Below are 21,916 nucleotides of genomic sequence, written 5' to 3' on the forward strand. Positions count from 1 at the left end.
GAACTTGCATGACCAAAATTCAATCCTGAACTTTCTGTGTATCTCATGGTGATTCAATTAAAAAAGAAAAATCTAAGCATATATTAGAAAACAACATACTCATTTTTAAGAGGCCAATATACATTTAACACAAACTAGTAAACAGATTCCTTTGTTGTTACCCTCTTTGGCAATTTCTGGATCCTGTAGAGACTCAGGGAGAGGAAAATCCTCCAATTTCTTCACGTCAACCTGAGGCTCCGAATATTGTGTGGGATCACTAGGCCACTGCAGGTTGCTGGCAAGTCTTGCTCTCTCCTCCCTGGCTGTAGGGTCATCCCAAATGATTTGTTCATTCTGGGAGGGCTCAGTATTTATGTCAGGTGCTGTTTGACGAGAATGCCTAAGGAACAAAGTAGCAATTTTAATAAATATCAGCATAACAAAATCCACACTTATAAAACCTATAAACTGCAAGTTCTGGTTCACCTGTTTTCGGCTGGTTGGTTTTGGGGGCACACTTGGCAGTGTTCAGATGCTACTACCAGTTCTGTGCTAGAGGTGCTGGGGACCAGAGTAGCAGGGGTCGGAGCCATGTGCAAAGCATGCTCCCACAAAAGCCTTTACGGCGTGTCCACCTCTATACGCCTACCATCTGACACATTACACACACCTGAAGATATCTGATAAGTGAACTTGAGAATATTTTGCTTATTAAATGTATCTCCCAGAGGGGCTAGAGTACAAAGGGTGGGGTGCTTGCCTTGCATACGGCCGATCCAGGTTCAATTCCTAACACAGAACATGGTATCCCAAGCACCACCAGGAGTGGTCCCTGGGCAGAGTCAGAAGCCCTGAGCACAGCCAGGTATAGTCTGAAACCACCTCCCTACAAAGAGAAAGGTTTTCCCAGAAACTTACCAGTTTTAGTTTGAAAACACATTATGATCGTGTATCTTTTAAACTGGGGCTGGAGAGATAGCACAGCGGATTGGGCGTTTGCCTTGCATGCGGCCGACCCGGGTTTGATTCCTCCGTCCCTCTCGGAGAGCCCGGCAAGCTACCTAGAGTATCCTGCCCGCACGGCAGAGCCTGGAAAGCTACCCGTAGCGTATTCGATAAGCCATAAAAAAGTAACAAGTCTCTGGTCGAGCAAATCGATGAACAATGGGAGGACAAGTACTACAGTGCTACTATCTTTTTAACTTATGGAGGCCTCCCAACCTGGGCCCCTGAGATGTGGTGTGCTGGCAGCCACCAGGGCTATCCTGAGGTGTACTCAGTAGTTTTGGAGAGGGGCATGCAGTGTCTAAGACTGGACTCTGATCCTTGGACACGAGAGGCACAAGCCCTTAATCTCTGAGCTGTCTCCCTAGTCCCTGAATGCCCTTTTATTATTTCATGAAACAAGTTCGACATCAAGTTTGTTTTCTTGTGGTGCCAGGGATCAAACCTAGGACCTCATACAGCTAAGAAAAGTACTGACTCAAAGAACTTGTTTTTCCCCTGGCTCTAAGAAGGTCCTTTTTCAACTCCAAAATGGCCAGGGGAAAGTGGCACTGTGGTACAATACATGCTTCATACAGAGGACACTCTATTTTTGATCCCTGGCACCAAATACACACTTAAGATCAAAATAACCACTATGTTAAAAATGGCATTGGGGCCAGAGAGATAGCACAGCAGGTAGGGTGTCTGCCTTGCATCCCGACGCAGGTTCGATTTCCTGCATCCCATATGGTCCCCCGAGCACCGCCAGGAGTAACTCCTGAGTGCAGAGCCTGGAGTAACCCCTGTGCATCGCCAGGTGTGACCCAAAAAGAAAAAAAAAAGGCATTTCTCTCATATTAATTTAGGGAATTGATGATAATGTTTAGGAAATGGGCTTCTTTGCCAAAATACTGAAAGTACAAATACATGTGACATTTACTCTAAATGCTGCAGTGAAAGAGTCTCTCGCTTCTGTTAACCAGACTTCCTGGGAACACACCTGAGTGCCTCGAGGACTCGACTTCGCCCGTTGCGAGCAGAGCGCGTGCTGTCCGGAGTGGAGGACGTGCTGTTGCAGCCACTCCTCGACAGCGAAGCCCTCTGCCCTGGGGCCTTTACTATTGACGTTGCAGACATGATCTCCTGCAGCTGTTTCTGGAAATTCTCTCTCATCTCCAAGGTCTGTGTCAGGGCTGAAAAGAAACACAAATTGTGAGGCAATTTTCTAGCATCTTACTCATGTTAACTGTTCTGTATGCATTGAGTCGAACACCAATTTATTAACTTGGCATTTACTGAATATTTATGACTACTGTAATCAGATTATAAATCCTGAAGAACATAAAGGCAGCCCTTTCCAGGAGGTGCGCATGAAACAATTGAGGGCTTCAAATGAAAATGCAGCTTTGGACAACTGCTGGTCTAGGCCTTCGCAGTGGGCCCCTGCTTCTCACGCTACGGACTGCACTATTCCAGCCATTCACATATGTGCTTTCCACCACGGGCTTTGAAAACAAAGACCACAAATAAGTTCGTGTGGTTTTAAACATTAAAATGAAACACCACCCATTTCTGAAGCAAAGGAATGGGATTAAGGTATACAGAAAACTCCGGTAGGACAGTCAATATCATACTCAACGGTGAAAACTATGAGCCTTAGCCAGTATTAGGCACAAAGCAAGGATGTCCACTGTCCCCACTCTTACTCAACATAGCTTCTGAAGTCCTTGCCACGGCAATCAGACAGGAAAGATACCAAAAGGATCCCAATTTGGAAAAGAAGACAAACTATTATTTGCAAGTGAAATCAAAATATAGGCTGAAAACCCTAAAGGTTCCATGAAAAAACTCTTAGAAGGGCCAGAGTGATAGCACAGAGGGTAGAGAGCATGCTTGTCTGGCATGGAGCCAGCCTGGGTTCCATCTCTGGCATCTCATAGGGTCCCCTGAGCACCGAGGGAGTGATGCCTGTGTAACTCTGAGCAGAGCCAGAAGTAACCCTGAGCAGCTCCATGTGGCCCCAAACCACCCCCTTAACACCTTCCCACCCCAAACTTTTTGAAAATCACTGAAAAGAATCAAGGATCAAACTGTAAGTTTTATGTATGTGCTTGGGGCAACATCTGGGAGTGCTCAGGGACTACTCCAGTCTTGGTGCTCTTGGCTGGGCATAGGGGACAATGTGGTGCCAGCAAGAATCAAATCCAGCATGAAAGCATGCAATTCCAGCTTTTGAGTTAGCTATCCAGAGCCCAAAGGGCACGTTTTTGCTTTCTGTTTTTAGATGACACTCAGGGGGCCATACAACGGTGCTAGATATTGAACCTCAGTTAGTCATGAGCTAGGCAGTGCCTTACTCCTGTACTATCTGTCCAGCCCACCAAAGTACACCTCTAAAAAAGATCATCAACTTCACCTAATGTTGGAGGCCATTTTGTAAGATACCCAGTTCCTCTTAACTCACTTCTTTGAGTTCCCAAGCAAGGGTTCCCAAACCTCTTTGGTTTATAGCCTCCTTTTCAGAAAAATAATTACTCAATAGCCCCCTGGAAATCTACCTTAAGAGAACAAACAGCATTGCACGTGGGGTTACTCTAACCCCTTCCCAACCATTCCATGGTTCCTGGGGTGGTATTGCCCACTTAGGCAAATAATGACTTAAAACTACAAATTATTACTTAACTAGTGTCATGGACTCTCCATTCACTCCTCAAATAAATAAATCATGACTGATTTATTTTTTTAGTTTCGGTGCCAAACTTGACAATGCCCAGGGCTTCCTCCTGATTCTGTACTCAGAACCAGGGAGGCTGAAGGGGGACCAAGTTCTGGGTTTCTGGGTCAGTCACGCGCAAGACAAGCATCCTACCTATAGTACTATCACTTCAGCCCAACAAGCTTTCCCTGTATCGAGCTACACTAATAACTCTTGTTTCTACTAGACACAAAATATATACTTATTAATATATTTATTTATAAAATAAAAACTATTACCTCCTTTTGGGACATTCTTTTCATTTTCATCTGACGTTGCTGATTCTTTATTATTGGTGGTAACATTGTCTGTATCATTTTCCTCTACAGGTAAATAATCTGGCTATTGAATGACAAAAATTACAATATGTCAAACCAAACTACTGTATAATACATGTCTTCAGAGCCCTAGAATATATATCCAGTTTAAAGAGGGGACAAATGTATTATTAATATTCTTCACCTCTTCATCCTCTGTTGATGTTGAATCGGTTGAGGGCAGTCGGCTGTGACAGAGTCTGCTGTCTTGTACTGTGCTGATATCCAAGCTCATTTTGGGATTATAGGTATGTGGGTAAAGAGACTCAGAAAGATGTTTGTATTCTTGGGCACACTGCAATACAATGCTATGTTTTAAAAAAAAAGACTAAATAAAATCTTAAGTGAACGAATAGGATGAAAGGCAACCAATAGTCTTAGGATGGCAAAAGTTAACCAAATTCAAGTTCAATTCCATTACACAATGACAACTGTCTTCACATTCTAGTGCTATGTCCACTAAAGCATAAAATTTATTTCTATTTTTGTGGTTTTTTCCCCCTAAGATTTCACTCATATTCTAGGAAATATCCAGAAAAAAAAAAAAAGGGAAATAAAGCAGGAAAAAATCTAAGCAATCCTCGTGCTGAAGAGATGGCCCACTGGGCTGAGCACAGTTTTGTATGTGGGAGGCCCGTGTTCCTGCCCTGGCGGAGCATGGTTCCCCAGCATTTCAGGAGTGAGCCCTGAGCACAAAGCCAGGAGCAGTTCCCAAGCACTGCTGGTGTGTCTTATCACCATACTAAAGAAACAAACAAAAAATTATACTGGTATGCTGAATTAATTCTCTATAAATTTTCTTTTATAATACTTCCATCTTAAATATGTATTATGTAACAGAGGAGGAGAGGGAAAAAGTACTGCTTACTTCTAAAAGCCAGTGCTCAGAAACAATGTGTACACCTCTTTCCTTCACAGATTTATATTCTCGATTAGTGTCATTTGGTCGTCCTTGATAAATAAAATGGGTGACTGTCTCATCAAAATTCCACCTGAAAAAAAAAAGAAAAAAGAAAAAAGAGAGAAACATCTAATTAAATAGTTTGAGATGATCCTTATCTTCAATGATTATAATATCTTTTTTTGGGGGGGGTAGGAGGTGAATGGAACATATCTGGTGGAGTACAGGGGACCATATGTGGTGCTAGGGACTGAACCTGAATCAGCCACAAGCAAGGCAAGCATCTCAACCACTGTACCATCATTGCCAGCCTGGCACCACCACAGCATCATAGGGGATAACTCCCAAACCAAATTAAAAAAATAAAAATATGCTGCGGGTCTGGGGAGTCGGCTCAAAGGTCTAGATCACATTTTACTTGTGGGAGCCCTGGATCTGATCCATGGTACTGCAAGGTCCGTTGACCACTGCCTGGAATGACCACCACGAACCAGGACCCTACTGTACAAGACCCGGGAGGGCCCTAAAACAGTATTTGGAAAATATACTTTAGAAATATACATTTCCTAAGGCAACAGTACAGAAGAGAGGGCGTTTGCCTTGTACACACCAGCCTGGGTGTGATCCCCGGCATCCCACATGGTCCCCCCAAGCACCATGAGGAGTAATTCCTGAGTGCAGAACCAAGAATTACCCGAGTGTGTGTGACCCCAAAAGTCAAACCCTCCCCCAATACGTTTCAGTGAATTCAACTGGGAGTATTTTAAAAGTATGTAGTAAAGTAAAACTCAGTTGGAAAGATTGTATATAATGTGATTAAACTAGAAAACTTGATATTCAAAAGTTGGGTTTTTTGTGGGTGTTGTTAGGTTGGTTTTTGGGGGTCACACCCAACAATCCTGGCTCTGCACTCAAGAATTACTCCTGGTGGAGCGTGGGGTACCATATGGGATAGTGGGGATCAAAGCCAGGCAGGTTGGCCATGTGCAAGGCAAAATGCCCTACCCACCGTTCTACCTCTCTGGTATTTCATCATGATGTATGATGAAATATATCATCATCAAACTATCATGTATCAATTACCTGTAATCTGCCCCAAGAGAGGCTGCAATCCCATTTAGTTCACTCTGCTTCTTACTGAGTTTTTTACTAACACAGACCACTACTTTGTGAAGTGGCTTTACAGCTTCTTCCTGCTTTCGGAAAAAAAACAAAACAGAACAAAACAAAACCACAAAAGTTCAGACATACTTGCTTGCAATGTTTGAGCTAAAACTTCCTTTTAATTAGCGACCTAATTTTACCTTTGATTGGGCAGCCTTTAGCTGAGGGCTGGCAGAGAGAGTGTCGGCATTTCGAGAGCTATTTGCCAGAGCAAGTTTCAAGTTTCTGATAATAACTTCTGAGAGTGGTGTACTCAATTTCCTATTGCGCTGGGTGGGACCTCCAGGAGTTTCCAAGGCTGCAAGTGCATCCTAGTAGAAGGGGTAGAGGAAGAGAGACAAAAATGAAGCAGAGAGGGAAAGAGAGGCACAGGAAAAGGAAGATAATGGTAAAAAGAATGACAATGGTGGTTGGGGACAAAAGATAAAGAGAAGGAGGTAATATCTAAAATGAACTGGATTGCAGATTTACCCTCCTCTGGTTTTCTTCCAAATAACAATTTTTTTTTTTTTTGCTTTTTGGGTCACACCTGGCAATGAACAGGGGTTACTCCTGGCTCTGCACTCAGGAATTACCCCTGGCAGTGCTCAGGGGACCATATGGGATGCTGGGAATTGAAACCGGGTCGGCCAGTGTGCAAGGCAAACGCTCTACCTGCTGTGCTATTGCTCCATCCCCAACAATAAGGTTTTATAATTAAAAAGTAAAATGTTCGGGGGTATGGTGCTGCCAGCAGGTCAATCTGTACCTGTGAGGCGAGTGCATCAGCAGCCTGATGGCGCCTTCAGACTTCCAGATACCCCAAAATTGCTGCTGTGCCTTTGGCCAGACCCCAAAAACTTGGGGCAAAGTTTACCAAGAAAGTAAACGGCCAAAAGTTAGGTATGTGGGAAACACACCCACAAACCACCTCCGGCTCAGCTATATAATTGGAGGCAAAGCCTCTTTGGTTCCGGATTGAACTGCTTAATGGACGTGATCCCAGAGACTCAGAAACGAATCTCAGAACCCAGTGGCTTTAGGTAGAAATGCGTCTGGTCTCTGCAGTAGGCTACCGGTGCTGGGCCAACCCAGGTGGGAATAGGTTTCGTGCCTTGGCCTGTTCCCCCAGGCGGCCCAGTGGCCACCATCCGTCTGAGGCCACTGGATAGTCACATTTGGGCCCCCAGTGATGAGACACACAGGGCCTCACGGGATGGGGGTGGAGCCAGGCTTGTCCTCCCCACCCCAACGAGACCCCAAGTCATCGCCCACGAATGGCCTCTCTGGCTCCTGATCAAGCTGATTAACGGCCATGATCCCAGAGACTCAGAAACAAATCTCAAAACCCAGTGGCTTTCGGCAGAAATGCATCCGGACTCCATAGTACGTTACTGTCGCCGGGCCACCCCAGGGAGCAAATGTTGTTGTCCCTCCGCCTGCTCCCTCTTGGCGACTTGGTGGGTGTCATCCTCCAGAGGCCATTGGACAGTCAGGCTTGGTCCCGCAGTGACGGAACTTGTTGGGCCTCACGGGATGGGGGGGAGGAGGGGTGGAGCCGGGCCTGTCCTCCCCACCCCAATGAGACCCCAAGTCATCGCCCACGAACGGCCTCTCTGGCTCCTGATCAAGCTGCTCAATGGCCTTGATCCCAGAGACTCAGAAACAAATCTCGAAACCCAGTGGCTTTTGGCAGAAATGCATCCGGACTCCACAGTACGTTACTGTCGCCGGGCCACCCCAGGGAGCAAAGGGTGTTGTCCCTCCGCCTGCTCCCTCTTGGCGACTTGGTGGCTGTCATCCTCCAGAGGCCATTGGACAGTCAGGCTTGGTCCCGCAGTGACGGAACTTGTTGGGCCTCACGGGATTGGGGGGGGGGGGGGGGTGAGGAGCCGGGCCTGTCCTCCCTACCCCAACGAGACCCCAAGTCATCGCCCACAAACAGCCTCTCTGGCTCCTCATCAAGCTGCTCAACGGCCATGATCCCAGAGACTCAGGAGCAGATCTCTAAACCCAATGGCTTTTGGCAGAAATTCCTCCAGATTTAAGTGTTAAAATTTCGGAATTTCAAAACCACATGGCCCTACTGCAGCAACATGACATCATATGTTATTCATAACCAGCAATAGAACACAAATTGTCTAATGTTGCCTTTTCAGCAGATCTGAGTGTTGGGGTAAAATCTCAAATAATGGTGGGTCTGGTGTCGAAATAGTGAATGTGATCAAAGTAGAGAGAGAGTAATGTGAAAATCATCTGCCCCACAGGCAGGGGGAGGGTGTGGGATGGGGGTATACTGGGGTTGTTGGGGGTGGAGAATGGGCAGTGGTGAAGGTACGGGTGTTTCATTGTATGACTGAGACTTAGACCCAAAAGCTTTGTAACTGCTCTCACTGTAATTCAATAAATAAAATTATAAAAAATGGGGAAAAAAAAGTAAGGTGGAGTTCATGCACAATTCAATCAGCTAATCAGTGGCTGAATAAATAGCAGTACTCCTACAAAAAAAAAAAAAAGGAAAATGTTTTTTTCTTGGGCTAGGCAGCTGACTCAGGGCAGAACATATGTTTTGAACAGTGAGGCCCTGGGTTTGACCTTGTACTAGTAACCCCCCCACACAGTTACTTCTTAGTAAACTAAAAACAAAACTTCAGTAGACAATGGATTCAGTAAACTTTGCCGGGTTCATGGAATAAAAATTAAGTTTGGATAAAAACTTGAAAAGCCAAAAATTACAAATGAATCAGTAAAGAAAGTCATTTTTAGGAAATAAAAGAAAAACATTTGAGAAGGTTTGATTAGTCCTTGGTTAGTGAGTAGGTTTTTGAGAAAGGGAGTTAGTACACTGTTCAGAAAAGCACGCAAAAGCAGACCAAGGGAAGAGATGGAAGAGTAAGGTGCTAACAGCTATTTTTCAAGTTTGTCCTGGCACACATACGTATTTATATTACTTTAGAGCTTATTATTTTACCAGACAATTTAATCAGTCCTTATGATAAATTCAAGATTTCAAAGCATATATTATTCGTATGAAAGGAACCCAAGGAATAAATCCTCAAATATGTTATATAATCTGCCTTAAGTCAAGAAAATGTTCATTTTTCATGAAAAAATCTAGAACGTGAATCCAGGCACCGTGGTTCTGCAACAGTCGTATCCTATTTCTAATATTACCTGAATACTTTTTATCTTGGGATTCAATACTATGCATCGATTTACCAACATCCCTAGAAATTTAATATGAAAAGCTTCAGAGGTGATGGAAAATAGGTTCTATTTTAATGTTATAAACTACAAACTATAATTTGTTAACTCCAGGACCGTTTCCTCTAAACCTTACCTTCACATCAAAGGACGGCTTGAAGAGTTTGTCCTTGGAGAGAAATTTTGAAGGTGTGTCCAGGTGCAGTGTGGGCTGCTCCTGAGGCGGCTTGTTCTCTGCAGCGGGAACCGGACCCTGTCCCGTGTGCTGCGAGATCACTGCCTGGAAAGCTTTACTCTGAAACTGATTCACGTCCAGAGGCTTAATGGCTGTTTTGCTGTGAGTTTCCAGGTGTGTAACAGGAGGCTCAGGAATTTTCGGAGAGAGTTTTGCGCCATTTGCTATTTCAGTTACCACACTCTGTTCTAGAGATGCAAAATAAAAACGAATCGTGAGCTTACGTCCTTTTATCCCCTCTTCAAAGATGCTCACAGAGAGGGTGGTGGAGAGACAGACAGTAGAGAGTAGAGTGTTTGCTTCGCACGTGACTGACCATGTTCGATTCCTAGCACCATATATGGTCGCCCAAACTCTACCAGGAGTGATTGATTCCTGAGCACAAAGCTGTGAGTAAACAAACAGACAAAACAAAATAAAGGCAAAGATACACATAAGAAATGACTCTTTTTGGGAGCCAGAGAAATAGCTCAAAGGGCTGAACATATGCTGTGCACGTAGGAAGCCTGGGTTTGATCCTCAATGCCAAATGGTTCTCTGTGCACTGCCAGGGGTAGTTAACCCCAAACACAGCGCCAGGAGAACACCCGGAAGCATTGCTAGATGTGACCCCAAAACAATACAAACAAAACTGAAAAATATTTTTTCTTTTAGTTATTCATGTGAATTCTCAATTATACTTCAAACCAAAGTTATATACCTACTTTCAAAGAAAATAAAGGATGATATAGTAAATACATGCTGAATCAGACAAGTCCATTAATTGAAATAATTAATCAAATTAATTTCCAATTAATCATTAATTGGGGATGAGACTCAGTACTGTACATGAACTGCATATGTGAGGACCTGAGTTTGAATGCTGGCACTGCAAAAAGTAATACATAATAAGATTTTTTATTTTACCTTGCTGTAACTTGAAATATCTTTAATAAACCCGATGTGCCAAAAAGCATGTGTCATCACAATTAACACCATAAACAGAACAAACTGTTTACTCAGTTAAAAGTATGTTAACAACTACAAAATGAACAATTTTAACCAAGTTTTTAAAAAAATCCTTAATGAAATTTTTTTTTGGCTTTTTGGGTCAGAGCTGGTGCTCAGGGGTTACTCCTGGCTCTGCACTCAGGTATTGCTCCTGGTGGTGCTCAGGGGACCATATGGGATGCCAGAGATCCAACCCGGGTCAGCCACATGCAAGGAAAATGTCCCACCACTGTACTATCACTCTGACCCCTTAATACATTATTTTTTAATTAAAGATTTTTGGGAGACTGAATCAGAGTGATGAATAACAGTGAGTAAAGCACTTGCCTTGCATATGGTCAACCTGGGTTTGATCCGTTGCACCCCATATGTTCCCCTGAGTCCACCAGGAGTCATTCCTTGAGCACAGACCCAGGAATAAGTCCTGAGCACTGCAGGGTGCGGTCTAAAATCCGAAACCAAAATAAAACAAACAAAAAATCCACAAAGACTGAATGAGAGAGGAGAGAAAAAAGAAACCAAAACATGCTCAAGATAGAATGCAGGCTTGCAAGAGTATTTAATGAAAGTTTAATAAGAACTAAACATAAACATCTTTTACTTGTGAAATTTCAGTCTGGTAAATAAGTAATAGCTCTAGGAGCTCTTCCCAAGCTGCTGAGCAGGTCTGTCCCTTACATTTGCTCCGAGAAGCTGCCATTTTACAAGGCGCCTCTCTGTGCCCTCCCACCTCGCCTCCTTTTATTCAACTTTTAACCACACCTGTGTGGCTGTTCCAAGCCCAGTCTTAGACCATGGAACTCTATGCACAATACATGCTTGTTCCCTGCTTTGCAGAGCTTATGGCTGAGGAAGAAAGCATGAAAATAAACTAGAATTAAACACTGGGATAGAAGCTATTAATGGGATAAAACAGGGTAACATGGAAAGATAATTTGAGTCAAGGAAGGCTTCCCAGGGCTAGTGACATCCAAGCTGAAATGTAAAGGCAGGAAGAACAATGAATAAGGTGGTAGAGCAAAATCAGGCAAAAACCCCAAAATAATGAGTACGTTAACTCTCCGCTATGTCAGTCCAAGTTGCAGAAGACAGAGTAACAGGCTCCATTTGAAACACCAGACCCAACAGAGCTCCGAGGCTGTTTTGTATCCTCTGGCTTTCGGAGCGCCTTCAGGCCATAGTGTGGATGAATATTAAACTTTGGCTATGAAGGTATACACATTCTGTGCCCAATGAGGAACAGCTAATAGTGGTGCACTGCACCCGATACGAAAAGTAGAATAGTACAACAGCTGATACTTTCCTAAAATATCAGCTCTGGCACAAGCATATCCCAGAAACCACTGAATTTTTTTTTTTTTTTTGCTTTTTGGGTCACACCCGGCCTTGCACAGGGGTTACTCCTGGCTCATGCACTCAGGAATTACTCTTGGCGGTGCTTGGGGGACGCTATGGGATGCTGGGAATCGAACCTGGGTCGGCTGCGTGCAAGGCAAATAAATAAATGCCCTACCCGCTGTGCTATCGCTCCAGCCCATTTTTTTCCAATAAAAAAAAAAGCAATATATACACACACACAAATATAAGCATAGGATAAAGGTTATCAACCTTCTTTTGGCGAATTTTCAATCAGAAAGAGGCTTTCATTCGCTTTCTTCCCAGTCCTAGCAGTCTCCAACAGCCAAGCAACACTGACTGCCGGTAAATTCCACTTTTTGGAAGCTTCATATTTTGAACCATTAGGTTCTTTCAATACAAGATGTGTACTGGCAAGCATGCCTTTTTTAGCACTTGATTTGCGAACAAAGAATTCTTGAACACTAAAAGTTAAAGAGAAAACAAATGGTCAAATACACAATCAGCAAACTACAAATAACCAAAAAAGGTTGTTGGAATTACTAAGTATAAGAAAGTAGAACTGAATAGCACTGCACTGTAGAACTCCCATTGTTTATCGATTTGCTCGAGCGGGCACTAGTAACGTCTCACACAAATTGTGAGACTTGTTGTTACGGTTTTTGGCATACTGAATACATCCCGGAGAGCTTGCCAGGCTTTGCCGAGCAGGCTAGATACTCTTGGTTGCTTGCTGGGCCCTCTGAAAGGGGCGAAGGAATCAAACCCGGGTCGGCTACATACAAGGCAAATGCCTTACCCTCTCTGCTATCGCTCGAGAGAGAAACAAAAAAGGCATTCCCATTAAATGCAATGTCCAACCGAGACAATGACTTAAATGACTTTGATCAGTAAATGACGGCTACTGGATTGAAGAAAGGATATGCATGCATGGAAATATAAGTTAAATTTAGATTTTTTTTTTTTTTAGTTTTTGGGTCACACCCAGAAATTTTCAGGTGTCACTCCTGGCTTGTGCTCAGGAATCACTCCTGTTGGTGCTTGGGGGACCAACTGAATATGTAAGATTTATTCTTCTCAAAACTTAAGCTAACCCTTTTGACGTACTCACTCTCGGGCAGCAAAGAATGCCTGAATAACACATCTCATTTTAGTTTACTACTTCACAAAGCACTTCCTTTTCCTGGTTGGCATCCATCATTTGCCAGGCTTTCTCCTCCTCCCACTTATAGCTCTTCACAGATGTGATACATACCATCACTATATATTACACAGAAGTGCTGCAAAATTCTACCTTGAATGCCCTCTACTAAGTCCATACAAATGAAAGGTGCACCTAGAGAACAGGTACCTGGAAAATACTACATACCTCGCTCCAAGGAGATTTGCTAAGTAGGCCAAAGATTCTTTTTCTGCGCCTACACACTGGCTGAATGAAATAACACAATCCTCTAAAGGAGTCTTTCCTGTCATTACTGGGACTGGTGTGAAGAGAGGATCTGATTTTGGGTCAAATAAAGTCTCATAGTCTAGACATGTTACCTTTTTAAAAACAAGAGAAAACAAACATCAATTTGAAAAAAGCAACATATTAATGGTTCAGTTACAACAGCAGTAATTTCAGATTAGATGAAAACAATTCTACTTTAATATGAACTCAGGTTTTTAATACTTAAAGAACAAATATTCCACACTGAATTATAACTATTTTAAAACCAGTAAGATTTATCACTGAAGTTACTAAATTTTGCTCTGAAATGTATTTCCAATCTATGAGTTTATAACTTTTCTTGTTTTCGTTTTTGGGTCACACCCGGTGATGCTCAGGGGTTCCTCCTGGCTCTGCACTGAGAAATTACTCCTGGTGGTACTCAGGGGGTCATATGGGATGCTGGGGATCAAACCTGGGTCAGCTGCTTACAAGGCAAAAATCCTACATGCTACACAACTCTGGCTACCAGTATTACCACATAACTTTTTCCTAATTCTGAAAAAAAAAAATCTTTATAAAATGTTTGAAATTACCAGTGATAAACCAATAAGATAGAAAATACAAAAATGCATGTCAAGCTATGGTTGTGAGAAAACAAGGAAGACTGAAATACTATGATCTATAGTAACTTTCCCAGGAGAAAAACTATTGGTGGGGACCAAGGAAAACTACAATCTCTACCATGATTAGGACCAAGCATCTTAACACATCTTCATACTGTAGACTTTCCCTTGCTAAAAGCAAAAATAAGATAATGATCAAGCCGAAACTACTTCGCTAAAGTTAAACTGCACTAAAAAAAAAAAACAAAACAACAAACATTACAACTTCTGGCACTTTCAAAAGTTCTGGCCTCTGGATAAGCTTAGACACAGTACTTTAGCCACCATGTTTTTCTTACCAGCCAAGTATTGGTAACAACTTCTCCCACAGTTGCTTCTACTTGGCAGCCCAGCAGAGGGACCACAGCATAATCAGCAATAATTCTGCTCTGAAGGGACACAATTTTTCCAGCGTTTTCTCTTATAATATTTATAATATTTGATTCAATTTCATTGCCAAAACCCAAAATCAGAAAACTTTTATTGCTAAATAAACCTTCTTCAGTGATGGTAGAAGTGCCCGGGAGACCCTGAGTAAGAGAAGACTGGTTTTCTTCTTGAAGAGAGATATGAGTAGAGTCATTACCGGACTCAACATGAGTAGAGGCATTAAAAGGCTCACGTTCAACCTTTACAGTTTCATCTGGAAGAGAAAAACAGTTTTCTATAAAGTAGTTCATCATACAGTGAAGGCTTATTTTCTAGTAAAATTAATGCAACATGAGAGCTAAGGCTTAGAAAACCAAGGCTGTGAACATAAACAAAGAAAGGCCAGGAATTCCCCATATCCTATGTTATTCACAGTGTTAGCACTCAAGAGGGTTACCAAAAGTATACCACCTGCTATTAGGAAGGATGAAAGCAATCAAATTACTGTTCATTTTTTCTTTGTTTTTGGGCCAAACCCAGCTATACTCGGGGTTTACTCCTGGGAACGTTCAGGGGAACCATTGGGCTGCTGGGAATTGAGCCAGGATTGCTGTATGCAAGGCAAGTGCCCTACAGTCGTACTATCACTCCACCCCAATCAAACTGCCATTCTATGTATTCATACCGTACTAGCAATTCTACCTAGTTGAAAATTTTGAAGTTCCAATGATTCAAATTCAAAAACTGGTTTAGATATTTAGCTATAGGGGCCGGAGCAATAGTACTGCAGGTAGAGGGCTTGCCTTATACTCGATCAACCCAGGTTTGATCCTCAGCACTCCCACATGGTCCCCAGAGCCCACCAGGAATGAATCCTGGGGACAAAGGAGTAAACCTTCAACACACACACACACACACACACACACACACACACACACCCACAATATTTCAAAAAACAAAGATGGTAGTTAGACATTCATCTTGCTCTTCAAAAAGATAAAACTAAGAAAGTACCATTAAGAAAAACATAGAAGTGACAGACTTAAATGTATTTCTATTCTCATCTCTAAGAAACATTTTATAAATCCTACTTTATACACCTATTTAAATGGTAATACTGACAAGCTGAAAAAGCATAGTTTTGTCTAGAGAATTTACAAATCAGCAGAGCGATTTACTGAGATTCTCATACTAGAAGGAACAAGAGATAACAATATACTTATAATTTCTCTGAGCATATGAGTAAGAATAAGCTTCAGGAGAACCATCCTGGCCCTCTAAAATATATTTCTTAGTAAATTATTAAACAACTTTTTCTTACCTAATGATGAGTTATTATTTACATACTGAGAGAGCAGGTCTTCATCAGCTTGCTCAGGCTTATTGTTAGGAGAAAAATCTTTCTTAGAGAAGCTGCTGTTCTTTTTTAAAAGGACTGTTTTACTCTCAGGTTGCTCTGAAACTGGAACTTCCACTGGCCGGTAGCTGGCATGGATATACGGCTCCTCAGGAAGCAGATAACCTTTACTGAAACACTCCAGCAGCCATTTCGCTCCCACTACAAGAGGCCTAAAGAAACAGCACATAGTTCTGTATTAGTTTAAACTATGAAGGAAGAGCATCATCTAATTTGTCACGCAGTTTTCAAATTCAAGAAAAACTAGTGCAGAGATGAAATGATTCTGATTTAAAAACTGGTAAAAGGTTAAACCTGTGGGCTGATTTATCCCAAAACTGCTTCAATTCATCATCATAATCTCCCACAATAACATGAGTTACATCTTCATTGAGCTGATTGAAACGAACTCCACCTCCGCTGTTAATAAGCCTTCTCAATTTATCTAGCTTTCTGCCACTAAAACCGCAAAGATAGATCTGCAAAGAAAGAAAATATTTAAATCAAGATGGCTTATTCCTCTAAACAAAACATATTTATTTAAACTATATCTAAATCCATGAAACATATTTATTTTAAATATATCTAAATCCATATAAAACAACTCTTGCATAAAGTTTTTTTTGGGGTGGGATGTTTAGATCATACCTAGCCCATGACTCCTGACAGTGCTGAGAGGACCATATAGAATGCTGGTTGGCAACACAGGTTGGCTGCGTGCGAGGGAAATGCCCTCACTACTGTGCTATCGCTCCAGTCCCCTAAACTAATTTTCTTATCTATAAATTTCCTTTGCAGAGTTGACTTAAAATTTAAGTCAAAGAACTGAGCACAATGCTTAAAGACAATACACGTCCATTAGATTAACTGTCAAAATGTAGATAGTTAAAATACAGATCTATTTCATCCCTATTTTAAGTAACTTTGCCCTTAAATTTTCTGTTTTTGTTTTGTGGCCACACTCAGCGGTGCTTAGGGGTGACTCCTGGCTTTGCACCCAGGAATTACTCCCGGTGGGCTCAGGAGACCATATGGGATACTGAGGATCAAACCAGTGTGGGCTGCATGCAACGCAAGCTCCTCACCTACTATACTATCTCTCTGCCCCTGCCCTTAATTTTTTTAAATGCAAATGTATTCTTAACTGCATTTATATACCAAGGACATATTTTAACAAATATGTTACAAGAACATATTTAACAAAAATCTGGCATTCCAAATGTGCTCTTCAGCTCAAGTCTGTGGAACACACATCCCGCTTTCTTACCCCTATGTTTCTTTGCATGCTTTATGTTCACAGGGAAGCAATTCTTCCCTTTCTCCCCCTTCACATCTAAGGCTTGTTCAAAAAAAACTACCCAGCTTCTCTCTCTCTCTCTCTCTCTCTCTCTCTCTCACACACACACACACACACACACAAAGTTAGGAGTAAATACACACAAAGTAGTATATACTTTCTAGACAGAAGTTCCTATAACTAAGTGCCAGAGAGATATAGAGAGATTAAGGTGGCTTGCCTTGCATAGCAATGATCCCGATTTGATCCCATGCACAATACATGGTTCTCCAAGAGTGAGCCCTGAGCACTACTAAGCGTGGTCCAAAAAAAAAATAAAAATTAGAGGGCAGGCATTAAATCATTAAATAAAAGATTATAGAAGACATTTTCTGCTCTGCCAGTATGCTGGTAAGTTTTATAAGAAAGATTAAGTTGTCCAATTTCCTATCTTGACAATAAAATAGGTTAACTTTAGCTACTTTGAGCAGGGAGGGTGCAACCCCTTGAGGTGCTTGAGGTGTGGCTGCTGGTCCCGGGGATGGAGTCTAAGCCTCCTGCACATGCACCAGTTCTTTGAGCTATCTCCCCTAATTCTATATTATGATTTGAGAATGCACTTGTCAAAGTTACTCATACAGTAAGATAGTTAATAATCCAAGAAATATTAAGCAATGTTCCTAACAGTTAGGAAGATAATCTATGGAATAGACAGATGACTCTGAAGAATTTCATTCTTAGAAATCTGACTCAGTAAATACTATTTAGATTATTAGATAAGTAAATATTAGGTTATTTGTAGGAATGAAGATGAAAATATATACATTAACTATACAAAATGATCAGCAGCTTATATTAGATTTGCTCTAATATAAGCAAATAACAAATAAATCAAAGGACTAGGGATGAAGTCCAGTTGTCAAAATTGCATGCATATAGCCCTAAGTTCAATTCCTGTCATGACCAAACATTAAAAAGAAAAAAAAATGAAATCCTTTAAGTGTTTTAAAAATTAAGTGCTCTAAAAGCACAGTATATAAAATGATTAATATAGTTCAGAGGGTTTATGAAAGAATTGAAAAGTGACATGAACTTTGAAGGAAGATGAAGGTGACCCCAGGCAGGGGCTCCGATGACTCAAGGATGGACGTGCCCTAACACGTGCATCTGCTGGAGTGGAGCGTTTATGCAAGTGACAAGAAAGCTTAACTCTGAAAGAGCTTTCAAGCAAAGCAAAGAAATACTAATATTACACTTTTTCTTCAAGCCCATGATCTCCCTTGAACACGTATCTCACTTATCTCATTTGCTCATCTCGATGTCTGCCTGCCTATATCCACTCTAGAGGAGCCCGTTCTCTCTTAAACATGCACTTCTCCCATTCTCTTCCCTCACATCTTTTTAAATAGATTTCAATAAAACCCACCTTGCTCCAGAAAGGGAAAAAAAAAAAAGAAATCCTAACATTATTACAAAATCAAGACATACCCGACAACCATCTAACAAGTCTTCAGGTGCTTGAAATGAACTGATATCTAGATTTTCTAGATTCTCCACGGTAGGCTCCACTTTGCTATTAAGAATTGAATTACATATCGACTCATTTACACAACTTGCAGTGATGTTGGAAATGTGGCTGACATCTGAAAGAGCACGACCTACACATTAAACAAAGATATAAGAATTAATGGAGGTAAAATCATTGTGACTACATATTTTTCTATGCATTAACATAAAAAAGGGCTCTGAACAGTTTTCAAAGATTCAAAATTTAAATGATTTTAATTTAAATATTCATGGGAAAGTATAAAAAGCAAATATAAAAATCAGAAATCATCTCAAAAATGTATTGAAAACATCTTAAAAGTAGCTTGTTTTCAACAGAAACATGAAGTTGCTAAGTTCAGAAAGCTTAAATTTGAAAAAATATATAACATTGGCTAAATTGCCAATATGGTACCTACATATCATGGTAGCATTGTAGCACTGTCCTCCTGTTGTTCACTGATTTGCTCGAGCGGGCCCAGTAAAGTGTCTATCATGAGACTTGTTGTTACTGTGTTTGGCATATTGAATACGTCACGGGTAGCTTGCCAGGCTTTGCCGTGCGGGCAAGATACTCTCAGTAGCTTGCCGGGCTGTCCAAGAGGGGAGGAGGAATCGAACCAGGCTCGGTCAGGACGGCTGCGCACAAAGCAAACACCCTACCACTGTGCTATCACTCCAGCCCACCTACATATCAAACACTTTTAAGTTGTATATAAATACATATGTGAGACTGTTACTGTGTTTGGCATATCAAATAGAGCTCGCCAGGCTTTACCAGGCAGGTGAGATATTCTCGGTAGATTGCCAGGCTCTCCAAGATGGGTGGAGGAATTGAACCCGGCTCGGCCAGGCCTGCTGCATGCAAGGCAAACGCCCTACCACTGTGCTATCGCTCCAGCCTATAGCAAATTAAAAATACACTAATATTTGTACGTCGGTCAAGTTTTAAAAAATTATTTTAACTATTAGTACTAGTTTTCATATCATCTTAAATATTATAACAGAGTATGAGTATGCATTAGTTGAAGACATCAGACACAATTCTGGATTTTCTACAACTTGGCTACTTTATTATGAAATAATGCTTGAGAGTACAGCAAGAAAAGATGGAAGTCCCTAAATCAATTCTTACAAAGAAATTCAATTATCTACAAATGACTGCTTAATTCCACTCTTAAGACTTACTATCAACTGTGTTGGTTTGTCCAGTAGGAGTTGAAGTATTAGGCATTGTCTTTGTTTCTCGTTTGGATTCTGTCTTGTACATGGATTCATCCTGGCAAAACCCTTTTTCAATACTGTCAAAAAACCACTGTAGGGTCACACAGTGTACATTCCACTTCTTGGCACATTCATATTTTTGGCCTACAATGTTCATTGACAAAAATGCAAACCATTAAAATATATCTTTGCAGAACTATGCCTATTTTTATTGACACTTACTAGTCACAAGGGGAAAAGATTCACTTTGGTTGGACAAAGGCATACGCAAGGGGTTTTGAGTGTCTGTTTTCCAAGTATATGGTCAGAAGCTCGAATCTCTGATGGCCCACATGCACCACGCACAATCCAGGCAGCTATGCTGTCTCCAATCCTTGGCATTTCAAGTGATTTCGAGCTGCACTACACCCAGGTGTGTGTAATCACAACAAACAGGCACAAATGCCAGCAAGCACTGCAACCACAAGGTATGAAGACCACAGCCAGGAAACATGACCTGGTGAGCACCTCAACCATAATATGTGCACTGCAAGCACATGCATTAAGCACTGCAACTACAGGAGTGCAAACATCAGTGAGTTAACAAAGCAAAGAGTGCAAGGACTACAGCCCGCTGAGCCCCTGTGTGTGGCCCCACCTAAATATTGAGAGCAATCCCCAGGTCATCACAACACCATCAACAACAACAAAAGGAGCAGGGGGATTAAAAAAATATAAATAAAAGCCCACTCTGAACTAGAACCAGATGACAATAACTATTTTTTATACATCACACTACAGTGCTATAAAAGGTAACATTTCAAATGATTACCCATTCATACTTTCATGTTAAGTGAAAAGACAAGAGGTTTATCTTTTAACAAAATTACAGACAGACAACTGTGGGGAAAAATGAATTAATACTAGATTTGAATACAATCATCATTGATTAATGAGATTCTTGGCCAGCTGGGTCCACATTTCATACAAGGGCCTGGGAATGCAGTACTGCGTGGGTCCTTGAAGAACCTGGGGTCACTAGGGTCACACCCAGTAATGCACTTATTGAGTCAGCAAAAAAGTAGAGTTTTGCTGTGGAAAGCCAAAAGCTTCTGAGTAAGCCCCTTGGCCAAGTGGGCTCTCCCCATACTGGAAACTGACTCATTTTCCTAGCCCAATGATGGCTGTCTCCCATGCCATTCCAGTCGGGTCTGCTATGAGTCTGCTGATAAGATGGGATCTGTCTCAGAGGACCAGGCCACAGAGGATTTGATTATTCTGGAGCCCACTAGTCTACAACCTACAGGGCTTTTTTTTTGGGGGGGGGGGGGGGGGTTGGATCACACCTGGTGGTGCTTGGACGTTATTTATTCCTGGCTCTAAATTTAGGAATTACTCTTGGCAAGGTTGGGGGATGATAGGGATCGAACCCAGATCGGCTGTGTGCAAGCGAAATACCCCATGCACTTTACTATTGTTCCAGCCCATACAAGGTACCCTTTTAAAAAGGCGCTTTCCTGCTTTTTCCCTATAAAAACCTGTTATTGGGGCTGGAGTGATAGCACAGCAGGTAGGTGTTTGCCTTGCATGTGGCTAACCCAAGTTCGATCCCTGGCATCCAATATTGTCCCCTGAGACCACCAGGAGTAATTCCTGAGTGCAGGACAAGGAATAATCCCTGAGCATCACCAGGTGTAACCCAAAAGCAAAAAACAACCCAAAATGAAACTGTTCTTTTGTTTGGTTTCTGGACCACATCCAGAGGTATTCAGGATTTACCCTTTGTCAGGGATCACTCCTGGTGGGCTTGGGGGACCATATGGGGTGCCTGGGATCAAACTCAGGTTGAACATGTGCAAAGAAAGCATCTTAGTCTCTACCATCTCTACAGGCCAAAAACCTATTCTTGTAAACATGCAGACATGATGGTTACTTTGAGGACATGAATTTGCTACCTTCTATCTTGCTGGCTTATTGCCAATAAAACCTTCCCACCATTTAAGAACATAAACAACAGAAACTCTCATCTTGTAAGTGTGTGTAGTGCCAGGATTAAACCTGAGGCTCCTGCACACCAAATACACACTCCACTCCTTTGAGCCACTTCCCTGGCACCTCAATTTGTATATATTTTCAGAAAACTGCTAAAGTATTTTCCAGGAT

General features: G+C 41.8%; 1 protein-coding gene across 3 annotated transcripts in view; it reads right to left on the bottom strand.

Annotated features, from left to right (window-relative positions):
- The window catches only part of TOPBP1 (DNA topoisomerase II binding protein 1), a 52,997-nt gene that overhangs the window by 15,411 nt on the left and 15,670 nt on the right, over positions 1-21,916 (bottom strand). For all 3 annotated transcript variants that reach the window (XM_056121998.1, XM_056121999.1, XM_056122000.1), the window contains 15 exons: positions 19,739-19,918; positions 18,494-18,663; positions 16,045-16,208; positions 15,655-15,902; positions 14,264-14,607; positions 13,240-13,412; positions 12,123-12,334; positions 9,426-9,712; positions 6,247-6,417; positions 6,026-6,138; positions 4,910-5,033; positions 4,187-4,336; positions 3,964-4,066; positions 1,970-2,162; positions 162-382 (listed from right to left, as the gene is read on the bottom strand). In XM_056121998.1, the coding sequence (XP_055977973.1) occupies positions 162-382; positions 1,970-2,162; positions 3,964-4,066; positions 4,187-4,336; positions 4,910-5,033; positions 6,026-6,138; positions 6,247-6,417; positions 9,426-9,712; positions 12,123-12,334; positions 13,240-13,412; positions 14,264-14,607; positions 15,655-15,902; positions 16,045-16,208; positions 18,494-18,663; positions 19,739-19,918 (2,853 nt within the window). The remainder of the gene's footprint in view (positions 1-161; positions 383-1,969; positions 2,163-3,963; positions 4,067-4,186; positions 4,337-4,909; positions 5,034-6,025; positions 6,139-6,246; positions 6,418-9,425; positions 9,713-12,122; positions 12,335-13,239; positions 13,413-14,263; positions 14,608-15,654; positions 15,903-16,044; positions 16,209-18,493; positions 18,664-19,738; positions 19,919-21,916) is intronic.

Source organism: Sorex fumeus, unplaced genomic scaffold (assembly GCF_029834395.1).
Source record: "Sorex fumeus unplaced genomic scaffold, SorFum_2.1 ptg000044l, whole genome shotgun sequence".
Lineage (NCBI taxonomy): Eukaryota > Metazoa > Chordata > Mammalia > Eulipotyphla > Soricidae > Sorex > Sorex fumeus.